The sequence below is a fragment of the Felis catus genome, chromosome X (assembly GCF_018350175.1).
Source record: "Felis catus isolate Fca126 chromosome X, F.catus_Fca126_mat1.0, whole genome shotgun sequence".
In the NCBI taxonomy this organism is placed as follows: domain Eukaryota; kingdom Metazoa; phylum Chordata; class Mammalia; order Carnivora; family Felidae; genus Felis; species Felis catus.
In genome coordinates, this window is record NC_058386.1 from 85,595,074 (window position 1) to 85,615,582 (window position 20,509).

The window sequence follows — 20,509 nt, forward strand, 5'->3', positions numbered from 1 at the left end:
AGCTTAAAAATAAAGAACACCCCCTCAACTGTCTAGTTAAAAAAAAACTGCTCTTAATACCATGCTCTTATTTTGCTATTCATCTATAGTTTTTAGTCTGATTCTATTGACTTAGCCTTATTCAAGGAGCCATACATATTCTTTCTGAGTGTAGCACTAAAGATTATTTATTTACTTATTTACTTTATTGAAGTATAATTAACATATAGTATTATATTAGTTTCAGATGTGCAATACAATGATTCAACAATTCGATACATTACTCAGTGCTCATCACAATCAATTTTATCTATTTCGCCCATTGGCCTGCCCCCCCCCCATACCTCCCCTGTGACAACCATCAGTTTGTTCTCTGTATTTAAGTCTGTTTTTTTGTTTGCCTCTTTTTTTTCCTTTGTTCATTTGTTTTGTTTCCAAAGTTGCACATGTGAGTAATATCATATGGTATTTTTCTTTCTCTGACTTATTTCACTTAGGATGATACACTCTGGATTCATTCATGTTGTTGCAAATAGCAAGATCTCATACTTTTTCATGGCTGAGTAATATACCATTGTATATATACCACATTTTGTGTTATTCATATTTAGAGGTGATATTCTTTCCCAAGAATTACCATTACGTAAATAAACTACCCAGAATTTGTATCCAATTTCTACTCATCGTTGCTATGTGCTAAACTTTCTGCCTAACACTCAGAAAATGAATATTAAAAGAGTATGTCAACTGAAGGGAGATAAATTTATTTCTATTTTAATATAATTTCTCTAATTGCATTAGGAATATACTTCAACTAGACATAATTGTATGCATTTTACAGGTTTGTGATAATTCATTATACAACTGCTTAAGATTCATGTCATTGTTTCTTTTCTATAAATGATTATACTCTGTCCAGAAAAATTGTGACATGTTTATTCTTTTGGTAAATGACACCATGTTCTTCCCATGGAAATTCTAAGGGAGCAAGGAAGATTGGAAATACAATTCTAGATAGTTGAATACTTGTCTATTTTTTCAAGAAGATTGATATATTTTGTTCTACATTTTTGCAGGATCCAACTGGGATATTCTCACTGGATAAAACCATTGGCCTTGGTACTTATGGCAGGATCTATCTGGTAAGTGGAGTTAGATTCTGTATTGGTTATTCATTTTCTATAACAACAATGATTGCAAGTCAAAGCCCTACACTGCAAAGCAAATAATGACAAAAGCATTTCACTTTGAGAGATGAATCAAATTAAGATAGCTCAGTGATATCTGTGAAAATTATTACAAAATAAATGGATTGAAAATCTACAGTGAATGAACCTACCAACCAAAGGTCTAAAAATTATTAGCATACCATTAATAAAATCAACAGAAAAAATAATTAATTCAAATAAGAAGTACCCAAATAAAAATATCATTTGTTTTATGTTATACATCCATAGCATTCTAATTACTCACATTCAACTTTTAAACTGAATGTTACGAAAACAAACATTTCCACAGCATTCTACATCATACTGTGTGTCTGTGTGTGCACATGTGTGTAACAGAGTTAGCCAAATAATCTAACAAGAAAAACTCTGCATTTATTTAATGATTATTTATCAAGTACAAAGTATGTGCCAGGCACTGTAATAGTCCCTGTAGATAAAGTGATTTAAGGGTTGGGAGAGGACATTTTTACATATTTTAAGCACACAAATAACTGTTTATTTGCAATTATATTCCTTGTGTGGTTGTTGAGGATGATGTTGATACATTTTAGGTAAAGGCAGGGACACTGTTAAGGGCTGGCTTGGAGGGGGCCTTACTTTAATGGTCCCATCACCTTGATCAGGTGCCCTTCCCTCACTAACATGGGAAATAGGCATTTTCTCAGTCTTTTGTGAAGTTCTGTACAAATGTAGTAGTGTTCCTTTTCCCTAGGCCTTTCCCTCAAAAACCAAATCACTATCATTAGGCTGATCCTTATTGTAGACTGACCACAGGTTCTCTACATATGGATTATATAGAGGTGTCCTGGTATAGGTCCAGTGGAAGAGGCTTCATTGTAGTTCAGACAGAGTTGCCCTCTGCTTGCCAAGCCTGGTACCTTTAGGCTACATCTTCCTAGAAGATTTTTTTTAAAAATCATGTACCCAAGTTAGGATAGGGAAGATCTTTAAAATTTGCACAAAAGTACCTATAGCATTGAAGTTGAGTAGTAGAAGTAGCATTGTGGAAGGTTCCTAAAAGCAGAAGGTACCTGGGTGAATAAAGGGTAAATATTGGTAAATGCCAATAATTGTGACAAAAGTTTTTTCAAGCCATTTTGACTTTACCTATTAATGGAATCAATAAGGTATAGACAGTGATGTGATACAAACACAAGTATGTTGTTTATGTCACTTCATTTGCATCTCAGACTGATTGATTAGTTAACAATTGTGTGATCTAGGTGAATTTTGCCACCATATGCATAGACACATACACCTATATGTGTGGAAGTTCTTCTTCACCTCTTTACAGCATATTTATAATCTTCATGACTCCATACTCATTTTAATTCTTGAAGGGTATGTATGTATGTATGTGTGTGTATGTGTGTAAGTGTCTGTAAGTGTATGCATGTGTTTAAATATGTGTGTATATTTGTTTTTATTTGAAAGAATAAAGCTCTCTCCACCACCAGATTTTGGGAATAAAAACATCAGTCATATAAGGTAAAAGGCAAAGGTAAGGTTAGATAACACACAAAGATGGTTTCTCATCATCAGTCATCAGAACTGTGATGCCATATAAAGAAGAAAAGTCGAGGGTAAAAGGTGAGTTGTACATGGTAATTCCCTCTCTCTTTTTTTTTTCAAACTATGGTTTATTGAGATGTAGTTTGAATTTGGTAAAATTTGCCCTTTTAAGTATACAATTCTAAGAGTTTGGACTAATACATTTCATCATGTAACTACCACCAGAATCAAGATTTTTCCAACATACATCTTAAAATACACAGTATACCTTTAAGTAATATTCTTCAAGTAACACTTCACTATGTGGTGTCCCAGCTTGTATAGTATGGTTATAGTTGTTACACATTTTTCTTTTTTTTAATTTTTTAATGTTTATTTTTATTTTTGAGAGAGACAGAGCATGAGTGGGGGAAGGACAGAGAGATAGAGGGAGACACAGAATCTGAAACAAGCTCCAGGCTCTGAGCTGTCATCACAGGGCCTGACGCGGAGCTCAAACTCAGGAACTGCAAGATCATGACCTAGGTCAAAGTTGGACGCTCAGCCAACTGAGGCACCCAGGCGCCCCATATTTTTCTTTTACATGTGATATAAACCCACAATACTACTTCTCTGTTTCCCATACTCAATACTATTACTTTTTCTTTAGTTACCTTTTAGAGCAATTAAAATGAAGAAAATATTTTTATTCATTTGAGCCATTTCTGGAATGTTAATTTCTTTGGAAAAATCCAAGTTTCTATTCTTAAGCATGAAGAATTTTCTATAATGTTTCTTATAGTGTAAGGCTTCTGGTAATGAATTATCTGCCTTTATTTATGTGAAAATCCCTCATTTCTTCATTTTTGAAATATATTTTCATTGGATATAGAGTGTTATGTTGACAATTTTTTTTTTCAGCAGTTTAACGATAATCAGTCTATTGTCTTCTGGCTTTCATAATTTTTGAAGTGTGTCATTTCTATCTTTGCTTCTTTGTATTTTTCTTCTTGCTAATTTTAAGACTTTTCTCTTTAACTTTTTCAGTGGTTTAAATATGAAATGTAGGGTTTTTTTTTGTTTTGTGTGTGTGTAAGCATGTGTGTCTTCAGTGGACTATCATCCTTGGGGTTCTCTGAATTTCTTGAACATGTAATTTGACGTATTGTAATTACCCCAATTGTAATTTGTGTGAAATTCCTGACCTTTATCTCTTCAAATATTTTTATTTTGCTTTCTTCTGTTTCTTCTCCTTGTGGAAAACCAATTTTATATTTGTTAGGCCATTTGATATTAACATACAGCTCTTGGATGCTCTATTTTGTTTCTTATGTGTGTTTGTATGTGTTCATGTTTATTTGCTCTTATTCTCTTTTCTCTTTGTGTTGCACTTTGGATCAATTTTTTTCCTATCTTCAGTTTCACTTCTTACTTTCTCAACTTTTTTGAATCAACTGATAAGATTATCAAAGGCATTTTTTATTTCTTTTACTGTTTTTCATTTCTAGCATTTTCACTTGACTTTTTTATAGTTGACATCTTTGCTGAAATCTCCATTTGTTCATGCATGTTTTCCATATGTTTCATTAAAACATTTCACATATTAATTATAGTTATGTTAAATTTTCTGTCCACACTTTGAATATCCAAGTCATCTCTAAGGATGGTATATTGATTACTTTGTCTCTTGAGAGTGAATTGTTTGTTTGTTTGTTTGTTTCTCAAAATGTTTGTTTGAATGCCAGACATCATATGTAGAATAGTAGAGATTGAAATAAATAGTAATTATGCCTTGAAATGGGCACGCTTGTTCTTCTAAGTCATTAATATGGGAGGTTGAGTCAGTCTTTTAAGATGGGCTATATTTGGGTTATGTTGTTGCTATGGTTACCCTCAGTTCGCCAGCTTCAAGTTCTAATGTTACTTTGTGCTTACATGGTGGTAGGGTTCCCAGTATTCCTGTGATACCCTCAGCTTTAGACCTTCCTTGTGCATCTGTGTCTCAAAGAGATTCTCTCTTCATGCTCCTGTGCTTCCCCTAATGTATGCTGGCATTGCTTCTTATTAAGTGTTTGTTAGCCTGACAGTGTGGGACAGGGAGGAGTTCTCTGCTTTTTTTAATTCAGCCTCAGCCTTAGACAGATCCTATGCCTCCGGATTATGGGAGTAGGTTTTTGGTTTTTTTGTTTTGTTTTGTTTTGGTTTTTTAGCTATTCTTTCCCTGTGCTAGTTGTAGCATACTTCTTAATGGTCTGAGCTCAGGACTAAATCCTGACCAGAAGTAGAGAAATTATTATTATTATTATTTTACATTTCCCCCAGCTTCAGTGGGTTTTCATTTATATACCCTGGGGGGAACAGAGTTTGCTGCCCTTCCCCTGAAGTTTAAGGCTCTTGTTCCTAAAGGAGAAAGGAGTTGGACATGGTTTCATGTTTTTCTTACTGCAGTGGCTTCTGCTCTCTCCCAGGTCAGTACCATACATAAAATCCATAGAGAAAAGCCTGTGAGTGTGTATAAATTCCTCTTATATCTATGGCTCCCGAGGGTATTGTACTCTCATGCTAGCCCATACTTGGCCTTTAGCAGTTCATTAAAAATTTAGCTGAATTCATTATACCACCTTCTGTGGTGACGTTGCATTTCCCCTGCAGCCACAGGTGAGCCAGTGCTAACGTTCCATCTCTCCTTGAATCATCTTTCATCAGACTTCAGGCTAGTTGGTTTCCTTAAGTCTTATCTCTAGGCTCAATAAAAGTTATGATTTTCTAGGATATTCAGCTTTTTCTTCTTGCTAGGGTGGGGGTGGCACTCTTTCCTGCTTTCCACATTCTTATCAGGAGCCAGAAGTCCATGTCAATTCCTTTAACTGAATCTGCATGAAACATCTACCATATGCTAAATCCTGTACATATTTTATATGTACCTATTCAGATCCAGAGATAGAAAAAACTTTTCACCATCAGATCTTCAAAGCAGAAACCTCGATGTTACAGAAAGTAGATGATTACACATGGTTTACTTACATTAGACGGATTTTCCTTTGTCACTCATTGATGTGACCTCTTTTTTTCTATCTCAAATTAATTTCCTTCTGAAAAAGTCTTGGGATGGTGTTACTGTAAACTAATACCTCCTTCATGGAATATAATCTTGAGTATGTAGGAAACTCTTTTAAAAGGTTCATACACTTTATGCCAATAATCTCACTTTTGGAAATCAATGACAAACACCAAAAATGTATAAAAAGCATAAATATTTATTTTAGCAGAAATATAGCATATGTAGTGAAAATGGGGCCTGCTTTGGAACCAGGCAGACCTGATTCAGTGCTTGTTTGGCCATTAATTAGCAATGACCTTGAGCAAGTCACTTAACCTCTGAGTATACATTTCCTTATTTATAAAATGGAGCTAATAATACCTAACTTCCAAGATATAATTTAGAAACAACACATATAAAGTGCTTGGCACATAGTACATATCTTTTAAAGGTAGCTATTCATATTACTGTTACTGTTTCTATTATTTGTGAAAAGGAAAATTCAGCAAAATTCTAAATAGTAAAAAACAAGATGAAGTAAATATCTATTCAGTCAATATATCATGGCTCTTAAAAGTAATGTTTATGAAGATATATACCAGCATAGAATTATCTTTAGTATGTGAAGTAAAGTATTCCATATTATATATACACCATGATTACAGCTATGTTAAAAAAAAAAACATGCACGTGAAAAATGGTGAATTAAATGGCTAGAATAGGATCCTGGGAAGATGGCGGCTTAGGAGGACGCTGGGCTCACAGTGCGTCCTGCTGATCGATTTGATTCCACCTACACCTGCCTAAATAACCCAAAAAACCACCAGAAGACTAGCAGAACGGAGTCTCCGGAGCCAGGCGCAGATGAGAGGCCCACGGAAGAGGGTAGGAAGGGCAGAGAGGCTGTGCGCGCTGTACGGACTGGCAGGAGGGAGCTGGATCAGAGGGGCGGCCCGCTGGCCAAGCAGAGCCCCCGACTGGCTTGCAAAAGCGGAGGGGACCGACGGAGTGTGTTCCAACAGCAAGCGGGACTTAGCATCTGGGAGGTCATAAGTTAACAGCACTGCTCAGAGAACGGGACGGCTGGAGGACAACAGGAGGGAGAGTTGTTGAGCCCCGGACAACAGAGCTCAGCATGGCGGGAACAAAGGCGCTGGCCAGCGCCATTTCCCTCGCCCATCCCCCAGCCAAAATCCCAAAGGGAACCAGTTCCTGCCAGGGAACTTGCTTGCACCAGGCAAACACCCAAAGCTGTGCTTCTGCGGATCCATCCCTCCAGCGGGTCTGACTTTCTCCCTGTGCTGCAGGGCCCCTCCCAAAGCAGATCTCTGAAGGAAAAGTGAGCTGAGCCTGCCCCTCCCGCCCCCGTGCACCTTGCCTATCCACCCCAGCTAATACACCAGATCCTCAGCACCACTAGCCTGGCCTTGTGCAAGTAGCTCAGATGGGCCACGCCACCCGACAGTGAATCCCGCCCCTAGGAGAGGGGAAGAGAAGGCACACACCAGTCTGACTGTGGCCCCAGCGGTGGGCTGGGGGCAGAAATCAGGTCTGACTGTGGCCCCGGCCACCAACGCAAGTTATTCAAGACAGCACAGGGGAAGTGCCCCGCAGTCCCCCACCACCCCAGGGACTATCCAAAATGACGAAATGGAAGAATTCCCCTCAGAAAAACGTCCAGGAAATAACAACAGCTAACGAACTGATCAAAAATGATTTAAACAATATAACAGAAAGTGAATTTAATAGTCATAAAATTAATCACTGGGCTTGAAAACAGTATAGAGGACAGCAGAGAATCTCTTGCTAGAGAGATCAAGGCACTAAGGAACAGCCAGGAGGAGCTAAAAAATGCTATCAAAGAGATGCAAAATAAAATGGAGACAACTATGGCTTGGATTGAAGAGGCAGAGGAGAGAATAGGTGAACTAGAAGATAAAATTATGGAAAAAGAAGAAGCTGAGAAAAAGAGAGATAAAAAAATCCAGGAGTATGAGGGGAAAATTAGAGAACTAAGTGATGCACTAAAGAGAAATAATACATGCATAATTGGTATTCCAGAGGAGGAAGAGAGAGGGAAAGGTGCTGAAGGTGTACTTGAAGAAATAATAGCTGAGAACTTCCCGGATCTGGGGAAGGGAAAAGGCATTGAAATCCAAGAGGCACAGAGAACTCCCTTCAGACGGAACTTGAATCGATCTTCTGCACGACATATCATAGTGAAACTGGCAAAATACAAGGATAAAGAGAAAATTCTGAAAGCAGTTAGAGATAAACGTGCTCTAACATATAAAGGGAGACCTATAAGACTCGTGACCAATCTCTCTACTGAAACTTGGCAGGCCAGAAAGGAATGGCAGGAGATCTTCAATGTGATGAACAGAAAAAATATGCAGCCGAGAATCCTTTATCCAGCAAGTCTGTCATTTAGAATAGAAGGACAGATAAAGGTCTTCCCAAACAAACAAAAATTGAAGGAATTCGTCATCACTAAACCAGCCCTACAAGAGATCCTAAGGGGTATCCTGTGAGATAAAGTACCAGAGACATCGCTACAAGCATGAAACCTACGGACATCACAATGACTCGAAACCCACATCTTTCTGTAATAACACTGAATGTAAATGGACTAAATGCACCAACCAAAAGACATAGGGTATCAGAATGGATAAAAAAACAAGACCCATCTATTTGCTGTCTACAAGAGACTCATTTTAGACCTGAGGACACCTTCAGATTGAGAGTGAGGGGATGGAGAACTATTTATCATGCCACTGGAAGTCAAAAGAAAGCTGGAGTAGCCATACTTATATCAGAATAACTAGACTTTAAATTACAGGTTGTAACAAGAGATGAAGAAGGACATTATATAATAATCACAGGGTCTATCCAGCAGGAAGAGCTAACAATTATAAATGTCTATGCTCCGAATACAGGAGCCCCCAAATATATAAAACAATTACTCACAAACATAAGCAACCTTATTGATAAGAATGTGGTAAATGCAGGGAACTTTAACACTCCATTTACAGAAGTGGATAGATCATCTAGACACCTGGCCAATAAAGAAACAAGGGCCCTGAATGATACATTGGATCAGATGGACTTGACAGATATATTTAGAACTCTGCATGCCAAAGCAACAGAATATACTTTCTTCTCGAGTGCACATGGAACATTCTCCAAGATAGATCACGTACTGGGTCACAAAACAGCCCTTCATAAGTATACAAGAATTGAAATCACACCATGCATACTTTCAGACCACAATGCTATGAAGCTTGAAATCAACCCCAGGAAAAAGTCTGGAAAACCTCCAAAAGCATGGAGGTTAAAGAACACCGCTACTAAAGAATGAATGGGTCAACCAGGCAATTAGAGAAGAAATTAAAAAATATATGGAAACAAATGAAAATGAAAATACAACAATCCAAACGCTTTGGGACGCAGCGAAGGCAGTCCTGAGAGGAAAACACATTGCAATCCAGGCCTATCTCAAGAAACAAGAAAAATCCCAAATACAGAATCTAAAAACACACCTAAAGGAAATAGAAGCAGAACAGCAAAGACAGCCTAAATCCAGCAGAAGAAGAGAAATAATAAAGATCAGAGCAGAAATAAACAATATAGAATCTAAAAAAACTGGAGAGCAGATCAACGAAACCAAGAGTTGGTTTTTTGAAAAAATAAACAAAATTGATAAACCTCTTGCCAGGCTTCTCAAAAAAAGAAGGGAGAGGACCCAAATAGATAAAATCATGAATGAAAATGGAATTATGACAACCAATCCCTCAGAGATACAAGCAATTATCAGGGAATACTATGAAAAATTATATGCCAACAAACTAGACAACCTGGAAGAAATGGACAAATTCCTAAACACCCACACGCTTCCAAAACTCAATCTGGAGGAAATAGAAAGCTTGAAGAGACCCATAACCAGCGAAGAAATTGAATCAGTCATCAAAAATCTCCCAGCAAATTAAAGTCCAGGACCAGATGGCTTCCCAGGGGAGTTCTACCAGACGTTTAAAGCAGAGATAATACCTATCCTTCTCAAGCTATTCCAAAAAATAGAAAGGGAAGGAAAACTTCCAGACTCATTCTAGGATGCCAGTATTACTTTGATTCCTAAACCAGACAGAGACCCAGTAAAAAAAGAGAACTACAGGCCAATATCCCTGATGAATATGGATGCAAAAATTCTCAATAAGATACTAGCAAATCGAATTCAACAGCATATAAAAATAATTATTCACCACAATCAAGTGGGATTCATTCCTGGGATGCAGGGCTGGTTCAACATTCACAAATCAATCAACGTGATACATCACATTAATAAAAAAAAAAGACAAGAACCATATGATCCTGTCAATCGATGCAGAAAAGGCCTTTGACAAAATTCAGCAACCTTTCTTAATAAAAACCCTTGAGAAAGTCGGGATAGAAGGAACATACTTAAAGATCATAAAAGCCATTTATGAAAAGCCCACAGCTAACATCATCCTCAATGGGGAAAAACTGAGAGCTTTTTCCCTGAGATCAGGAACACGACAGGGATGTCCACTCTCACCGCTGTTGTTTAACATAGTGTTGGAAGTTCTAGCATCAGCAATCAGACAACAAAAGGAAATCAAAGGCATCAAAATTGGCAAAGATGAAGTTAAGCTTTCATTTTTTGCAGATGACATGATATTGTACATGGAAAATCTGATAGACTCCACCAGAAGTCTGCTAGAACTGATACATGAATTTAGCAAAGTTGCAGGATACAAAATCAATGTACAGAAATCAGTTGTATTCTTATACACTAATAATGAAGCAACAGAGAGACAAATAAAGAAACTGATCCCATTCACAATTGCACCAAGAAGCATAAAATACCTAGGAATAAATCTAACCAAAGATGTAAAGGATCTGTATGCTCAAAACTATAGAAAGCTTATGAAGGAAATTGAAGAAGATTTAAAGAAATGGAAAGATATTCCATGCTCGTGGATTGGAAGAATAAATATTGTCAAAATGTCAATACTACCCAAAGCTGTCTACACATTCAATGCAATCCCAATCAAAATTGCACCAGCATTCTTCTCGAAACTAGAACAAGCAATCCTAAAATTCATATGGAACCACAAAAGGCCTCGAATAGCCAAAGTAATTTTGAAAAAGAAGGCCAAAGCAGGAGGCATCACAATCCCAGACTTTAGCCTCTACTACAAAGCTGTCATCATCAAGACAGCATGGTATTGGCACAAAAACAGACACACAGACCACTGGAATAGAATAGAAACCCCAGAACTAGACCCACAGACGTATGGCCAACTCATCTTTGACAAAGCAGGAAAGAATATCCAATGGAAAAAAGACAGTCTCTTTAACAAATGGTGCTGGGAGAACTGGACAGCAACATGCAGAAGGTTGAAACTAGACCACTTTCTCACACCATTCACAAAAATAAACTCAAAGTGGATAAAGGACCTGAATGTGAGACAGGAAACCATCAAAACCCTAGAGGAGAAAGCAGGAAAAGACCTCTCTGACCTCAGCCGTAGCAATTTCTTACGTGACACATTCCCAAAGGCAAGGGAATTAAAAGCAAAAATGAACTACTAGGACCTTATGAAGATAAAAAGCTTCTGCACAGCAAAGGAAACAACCAACAAAACTAAAAGGCAACCAACGGAATGGGAAAAGATATTCGCAAATGACATATCGGACAAAGGGCTAGTATCCAAAATCTTTAAAGAGCTCACCACACTCCACACCCAGAAAACAAATAATTCAGTGAAGAAATGGGCAGAAAACATGAATAGACACTTCTCTAAAGAAGACATCCGGATGGCCAACAGGCACATGAAAAGATGCTCAACGTCGCTCCTTATCAGGGAAATACAAATCAAAACCACACTTAGATATCACCTCACGCCAGTCAGAGTGGCCAAAATGAACAAATCAGGAGACTATAGATGCTGAAGAGGATATGGAGAAACGGGAACCCTCTTGCACTGTTGGTGGGAATGCAAATTGGTGCAGCCACTCTGGATGTTTCATTATGTTACTGTTAACCAACACCATTTTGTTAAGCAGAATACTAGTAGGGAAAGAAAAATAACTGAATGCCCAAAAGGAGCCATTTTGCCGTGACTTTCATGAAATTTTGAGTGCACCCTTAATCTCAATCATCTATTCCCACATTGCCATTTGTAGGCAGTGAGGGAAGAAAAGGGAATAGGAAAAGGTTCAAGGCAACCATTTCAAGGAAAGGAAAAATTCACCGGAAATAGGGTAAACCTCTATACTTAGATCTAGAGCTTGATTGTCACATGTGCCTGATACCTAATTGAAACTAAATTAATGCTAGTAGAAGAAAGGGACTACCCCAAATATCTTATTGCTCTAAAACTTAAAAATATATCCTGGGAATAACTAAGCATTTGTCTTTGAAAGAGAGCAGAGGAGTCATCTGCCCCTTAGTAGTTAGCAGATTAAGTCAGTATATGAAGGTGTGGCATTACAATCACAATCAAATTCCTGAATTGTTTGCACTATGGAAGTACACCGCTGAATATGGAAATTTCTTTTTAAAACACTGTCAAATGTATCACTCTTAAAATTTGGTTTCCTAAATCACTGTCTGACACATTGCTTTTACTTGGAAATCTCACCAGACAGGTGAGATTTAGGTTTATTAATTACATTTTCTGGATTTGAAGTTGGAGCAGGGAATGGGAACAGAAAGGCAGGAAAGAAATATCCTCAAAGTTGATGACATAAAATTTATGATATTTTAAATTAAGTTTCAGAAACATGGTGTTGACATTTGGGTTGCCTAGCCACTAGGCCTATTGGATAGGGGTTTGAGTATTTTTCCTTTTAGGCTGAAATTATACTGTTTATTTGCCTACCAAATGTCTAGCACTGTGAATGCTTTCTTTTTAGGTAGGAAAGTTTCCTCACATCCTTGCCATTTTGCAAATATAGCTCAATTAAGTCAGCCAACAAATGTTGCTTGAGCACCCATAAAGTGCATAACACTGCATTTTATTATACATTTCGAGCCTCAGAAACAGGAGCTGAAGCTGCAGCTGACTTGAGACTTCTGTTTTACTAGGTTATGGATTCTTTCTAGTGCACTACCATAAGTCCAGAGCCCTCTCTTCGTTCTGCCTTTTATTTGTGTCATTTCCTCCTTCTGATAATATGTCTCAAAAGTGGGGATTACCCTTTTAAGTAACCCTCATGCTTCTCTACATAAGAAATATTAAATGTTTCCACTAAATAAAAATATTATTTTGAATGTTTGCATTTTCTATAATAAAACAATACTCATCAAATGCCTACTATGTTCCAAGGACTGTGTTAGTCACTAGGTGCCAGTTACAATGATCAGAAAACTTTGGAGGGGATGTTTTATTGATTTAGTTTTAGTAGACATAAGGAAGGAGGCCATTTTTCCTATGATTTATGGCATCTACATTTGAGGAAGGAGTGATATGTAATAAGGAAAGGGAGAGGTAGGTAGGGTGAGATTGAGCAAAAGGAGGGAAGAAATAGGGATATCAGGGTTTTTGTTTTGTGTTGTGTTGTTTTTCCCTGGATGTAGAAAGTCTAATGAAGCTTCTAACTGAGACTCCAGGAACAGGTTTTTGTTTTGTTTTGTTTTTTCAAAAAGGTAACTGAGGTTGAATATTTGTAATGGGGGTAAAAAGAACTAATATATGCTAAGTAAATTGAGACTCATGGGACCAAATTAGTGGAAGGTTGTGAGGCTTAAAGACCTTAGGAATAAAAATGGAATATTTCTATCTTGACCATGACATCTCTCCAGCTGTGGAATATAACCTAGGCTCTGAGTTTTAGGCTTGTTTTTTCTTTTTTGTGTTATACCAAAATTTACTTCTGCCTCCTGGTAAATCTTGAGGGAGGAAGAAGCAAAAGCATGATAGGACTGAAATGTGAAAGTAAAAGTCATATGTAGGATTTGTGTCTTAGGAGGCCACAATTAAATTTTGTCACAATTACTATAATATGTTTAATAAGTTCACAGATATACATGGAGAGAAATTCAAATTCTGTATTTCGTGTGTTGCAGTAATGCAACAATTATGATCTCACATCTTTAGATTTGTTTTTTTAATGTTTATTTTTTTAATTTAATTTTTTATTTTTTAAAATTTACATCCAAATTAGTTAGCATATAGTGCAACAATGATTTCAGGAGTAGATTCCTTGTTTGTTTTTGAGAGATAGAGAGAGAGGAGGCAGAGAGAGAGGGGCACAGAGGATCTGAAGTGGGCTCTGTGCTGGCAGCAAAGAGCCCATGTAGGGCTCCAATTCAGGATCATGAGCTGAGCTGAAGTCAGAAGCTAAACAGACTGAGCCACCCAGGTACCCCTTTATATTTCTAATTAAGGTGATTTTATCAAGTTGTTCTAGGGACAGAAAAGACGAATTCAAATGTGTGGAGACAAATATTCATTTCTAAACAAAAGCCAAGGCAAGTAAACTATAGCATAGGGTCAATCAGATAAAAGCATCCTAATTATAAAAAGTTTTATAAAATAAAAGTATAAATATCTGTGGGTGGGGGAATAATACAGTTACTTAAAAACAGATATACAAAATTGTACAAATGATGCTTAGCTTATACACTTAAATCTCTTTCTAATATATCAGTCCTAGGAAAATTTATGTGGACAAGCTTTTTATAAACCATTTTAAAGAGAGATGGGAGTGAGTGAGAGCATTGCTAGAAACACTAATGTATTCTCCAATATATCAAAAATTTAGTTTTCTTTTGCATATACATATATATTTATATGTAATATACATGTATAGGTATGTACATATATGCATATATGCATGTATACATATATATACAAAACACTTTGTGTACCTGTAAATACTATATTTTTGTATGTATATATGTTATACACATATAGAATATAAATTATGTATAGATATACAGATAAATAGATAGGATTGTGGTCAGATTCTCAGTAAATTCATTAAAAGTGGTTGAAGAATCAAGAGTTCTTGCTTTCCTTGACCCTCTAGTAGCTGACTACTAAAAACTAGTTAGCTAGGTCTTCACTAAATTTTATGAAACAGACACTTTAGAAAACAGAATTTAGGCAATTCTAACTCTTGAAGTAAAAGAGTCCTAACTTGGTTTTAGGAATTTCCAACATTCCACCATATTGGCATATCTGTGTCTAAGGTAGTTTTGTGAGTGATGCTACGATTGCATTTAGTAATGAATGTGACACTGTAGCTCTCTGGAGGTGTCAAAGAAAAAAAATGGAAAGTCTTACATTTTTTATGTTGCTGGGGCTACAGTGAAGGCAGATTCTTACAAAGAGGACTATGAGTAAAATTGTGCTAAAATATCAAAGACTATCAGAATATGTAAGCAGTTTTTTAACCTGTAGTTTTATTTTTCTTTGCTCAGCTACACCCAAGTTATAACAAATTCCTTCTCCACCAGAGCATGGAGAAAGAGAGGGAAAATGAGGCATAAATTGTGTGTCATTTCAGTTGGAGAAATAGCAATATAGAGGTGGTTTATGTAATTTGTGTTGGAAAAATAAGAAAGCTCCTTGTAGGTATGTCATTTATAGGCAGAGTCCCTTTATGACTAGGGAAAAGAGGTTGGATTATTCAGGGTCCCCTGAGGGAAAAGAAGATTGATTATATTCTAAGCACTACCAGTAACATTTTGTATAAATCATTAACTGAAGAGAAACAAAACAAAACAAAAACAAAAACACCACCGTAATCAAAAAGGACAAGGTTAAGGGTTCTCATAGAAGGATAGCTTTTCTTGACTCTGAGAAAAAATTAAAATGAAATAAACTTAGTTGGTATACACATTGAGGAAGATGAAAGATAGAGAATTAAATGTTAGTCACTTTAGAGATAGTGAGCTTAGTGTCCTAAAAATGGGTAACATCTATTGAATGTTTACAATGTGCCTAGTGCTTAATTTGCATATACCATTTATATTTTGTAAGAGTGTTATGAGGTGAATGCCATTGTTGTCATCATCCTCCCATCTCATAACTGAGGAAACTGAGGACTCAAGAACTTCAGTTACTAAACAAGTTCACAAAGCCAGTAAGTTGCAAAATCAGGAGTCAACCCACTATTTTCCTAACTCTTAACTAATTAAGGTCTGTGCTCTTAACTCTACTATATTACATTCAGTTCAACATCTACAAGCCAGATTCAAAAAGCATTCAGCTAGTTGAAAAAAAATATCTGCCCAAATATAGAAGTATATAGGAAACTGGTGAGCTGAGGTCAGTTATGAAGATTGTTCATGATGTGTGCCTCAGTGTATTTGTTTCCTTTATGACAAGCACCAAGACACACTCAAGTCTGAGGAACTTTTTCTGGGATTTAGATTTCAGAAGTGGACAGGAACAAATCAGATTGGCTTTATCGGACACTTTGTAGGACACTTAAGCTCATGACTAAATTTCTACTCAGACTCTTGAAAGGCCTAGGAAGGCAGAGATTCCTTCCTGTCACTTCTGCACTCTTTTCTAGTGAGAAACGGCCTGTCTCCAGGGCTAGAGGCATTAGGCCTAAATTACTGCTCCTGCTGGGAGACCCAGAGAAGAGGGAAACAACAAAGGATAATTGAAAGGTAGTACCTCTCTTGGGGCCCCTAGGTGGCTCAGTCTGTTAAGCATCTGACTCTTGATTTCAGCTCAGAACATGATCTCATGGTTCATGATGTAGAGCCCCACAGTCAACACAGAGCCTGCTTGGGATTCTCTCTCTCCATCTCTCTCTGCCCTTCCCCCACTCATGTTCATTTTCTCTCTCTCAAAATAAATAAACATTTTTTTAAAAAGTTAGTGCCTATCAAATATGAAACAGAACCTCAGCATCTTCTTTGTGGATGATTGGTTTCTGATTGGCAAAGATATTAAAAATTAACAAATTTTAAAAATTTTGTATGTTTTCTAATAGATGAATTTCTAAGAACATGAGTGAAAATTATATATATATGTGTGTGTATACATATATGTATATATACATATGTGTATACATGTATATATATATATATATATATATATATATATATATATATATATATACAAACAATTTAGGATACCATTTTGTGTTTTCTGCCTAAGAATAGAATTTCTCCCAGAGTCTAAACTGGAATAAATTATATGTAGCAGCTAAATGGCTATAGCTTAAAAATGAGAGGCTGGCAGAAGAAGAGAATTGAGCAGGTGGATGGAGGCACATTTGGCATTGAGATGAAGAGGTGTATGTACCAGGTGTGCTACTTAAATAAAATTCTCTGTATATTGTCCCATCAGATAGGCATTCAGGTTTCAAAAGAACTTACATCTTAAGGCTTTCCTGTTGTTAACCTGTACAAGAATTTTGTAACCTGCCGAGTTCCTCCCACCTTGTCACAAAATTAAGTGTTGGAATCATAGTACAAAACCAACTACAAGTCTTGGAATGAATGCTTAAGAATTTATTAGTCTTTACAACCAGTTTGAAAATTTCTTCACAGGCAGAATGGGACTTTTTAATTTTGGCTATACCTCCAGAGCACCTAGTAAAGTGCCTTGAACATAGTAGGAACAAGGCATCAGGGATATATGACAAGCAAAACTTTCAATGTAGATGTAGTACGTTTTCTATTGCCTACACTCATTTTCTTCATTTATAATCAGTGTTGTCATTGTATAAGAAGGTATTATGAAAAAATTAGATGTCTCCAGAAAATCTATCTTAATCACCTATGTAATATGTTTGGAACTAACAGAATACATATGGATGCTTTGCACAATTTTTTGTGGGACTAAAAAGATGTGTGCAAAAGTGACCATTTCCCAAATGGCATATTTTAACAGGGGCTCTCTGCAGATGTGCCTTGATGGAAAGAATTGACTAATGACACCCTGGTATGCCAGTGCTGGAGACAGGTTGGCCTTTCAAAATTATACCACCTAAGTAACTTTCTACTCTGACTATAAAAAAGGTGGCACTGTGTAGAGATAAATATTTCCAAAGGATGGAAATATTAGTCTTACTTTTTTTTTATTACTTTTTGCTGAATGAGTCATTTAGGAAGCTTGAAAGAGTATATTTTTTCTCAGGGTACTGTAGTTTGCTGTAGTGTTATTGGCATGGCCAAGTATAAGGATGGTTTCAAGCGAGCCTCATACCTTCAGGAAGATGTCTAGAACATGTGCAAATATTTCCTGACTTGGAAGATTGGCAGCCGTTAGAAAGAAAAACACATAAATAAGAGCTTACAAATGTCCTTGCTTCTCTTAGCCTTCTACCCATGCTTGCCAGTTGCTGTAATGGGTTTTTTTTAACTACCTTAAAGTTTAGTAAGTTTCAAAAAAAAAATTAAATGCCCCCAAATGTTAAACTCTAAAAGATTTAGTAATGTGGATTTTTTTCAGACTATACACACACACACACACACACACACACACACACACACGCACACGCACACACACACATACATATACGTACCCACACATACATACATTAACCAACTCACCTTGGTTTTTTAGGTACTTGTCTGATCCCATGTCCTAGGAAACTTCCATCAGTCCAGGATATCATACATATGTGCTTGATGTATGTATATAACACCTGAGCAACATGCTGTAATGAGTAAGAGATAGTTGTGTCCTTCCCTCAATTGCACAAAGGGCAGAACTAACAGATATGACCAGAAAGGTGCAAACTGGTTTAAGAGAAGCAGAAAACAGAGTGGTGATATTTGTAGAGACCATAGTCTGTGTTCACTCCAGCCAGCACAATGTGAAAATTGGTTTGACTAATTTCTTCACCACTACTACCATTACCCCTCCAAAAATATACAGACAGAATTAATTGGTTATTTGACAGAAGTCACTAAAATGTTTGTTGGCATCTAGTACACATAGCCTTACTAAAATGAAAAATGGATGTTTTACACTGCATCAAAAATGCTTTCTATAAGGGACTTGACTTCTCAAGCAGATCTTAATGCTTGGACTTCAAGGGAGGGATATTTGAGAAGCACAATTTACTGTCAACCTATTTCCCTAAGGCCCTTCAGATAGGATGCTCTGGTATGAGACCATAACTTTTCCAGATTAACCTCCTCCCATTCCCTGCACTTTTTTGAATTTGGCAGTGGTATAAATGATAGTTGAGTTGAGTTGAGTTGGAAGAGGGTTTACAGAAACCAATTAGAATATGGCCAGTTAATTTACTCAAGATAATTTGTTTAAAGAAATAAATATCAAAGTAACTATTTTTTATGATTGTATTGAGACTGAGTAGTAAAACTTAATTATACTCTATAGATCAGGAAAATTTGTATATTTTTTAAATAGGCAAAAGATCTGCCTCTCTAAAGCAACTGGCATATATAATTATGTGTTCTCAACTCCTTTATAAATACTTACTTCTTTGTGAGTTCTGTTGGTGCTATGAATTACCTTGCCATTTACCCAAATTTTATATATCATTATGCACGTGATAGGGAATTGCAGTTTGAATGAGTTAACAGAGACTCAGTGCCCAGGTTTATATAGAAGCAAAAGCCACTTGAGTCTTTAAGGATGTAGTTTACCCTACATTTGCATTAAAACCTGCAGAATGAGATGTGGACCCAAGCAACATCATTTGGCCCCAATCAAACCTTTAATTTTAGAAAGGCTTTGAGAGCAGGGACTAGATAATATACACTGCTTTTTAAATTTTCCCTGTGGTAGCACTGTGCTTAATCACATTTTGTTGCTTAATTCTGTATTTTGTGGATTTCTTTATTTGAATCTTATATTCCAGCATCCTTTTTAATCATGTAAGGGGAGTGGGGGAAATGGAAAGAAAAACGGGAGAGGAATAGAAAAGGTAAGAGAGACCTTAGAACTAGGGTTGCCAGATTTGACAAATAAAAATACAGGATGCCCAGTTAAATTTGAATGTTGATAAAGAACACATGTTTCTGTGTGTTAGTGTGTCCCAAAAGTATATGCTTCTACTAAAAAATTATTTGTTTATTTGAAATTCAAATTTCACTGGACTTCTCCTCTACTTTATCTGCCAGCCTTATCTAGAACCAACTTCACCTGGGTCACAGATTTGCCACCTGCCAACTCTGTGTTAAGAAATAAGAGGAAGATTGTCTCTCTCACCTGCTGTGGTATGGCAGAGAATGCCAGTTCAGCCTCTCTAAGAAGTTGCTAAAGGGTGGGGAGGAGGTGATCTTCTGGTCCTAAAACAGCTACCACTCCTCCCTGCTTCTTCTGGAAAATGTTTGGTGCTGCTTTCAGAACTCTATAGAAAAACTGCTTTGCTGGTACTTGTAGAGGCCACTGAGTTCAAGTGAGTAATTCTCTCCTTACTGAGAGGCTGAGTAGGGGAAGGAAGGAGAGTTTTCTCTTTGACATGCCAAGGAGAGCATTTTGCCTGCTCAGTCTCCTGGGCTATGGAAGAGAATCAAGATCATTTCTTTTTTCTTACTCCCAAAGCGGAAGGACTTTGGGCTGCTGACTTGATTAGTCACTCTCCAGTTTTATCATCCCTAATATGGGTCCAAGAACCTAGTGTGATTGCAATCAGTAGCAGTCGATGTGTATTTTGTTGTTGTTGTTTTTGTTTTGTTTTGGTTTGGTTTTGGTGAAAGACCTTACGTTCTTCTGTTTCACAGGCCAGGCTATCACTGGTTACAGTCTAAAGATTGTTCACAAAAAGACTATTTGTGTTATTTAGAGCCCTGTTGCATGTG

At 36.8% G+C, this 20,509-nt stretch overlaps 1 protein-coding gene across 3 annotated transcripts in view; it reads left to right on the forward strand.

Annotated features, from left to right (window-relative positions):
- Positions 1–20,509, forward strand: part of NRK (Nik related kinase) — a 138,548-nt gene that overhangs the window by 7,290 nt on the left and 110,749 nt on the right. For all 3 annotated transcript variants that reach the window (XM_023249087.2, XM_019824123.3, XM_019824124.3), the window contains exon 2: positions 1,056–1,121. In XM_023249087.2, coding sequence (XP_023104855.1) covers positions 1,056–1,121 — 66 coding nt within the window. The remainder of the gene's footprint in view (positions 1–1,055; positions 1,122–20,509) is intronic.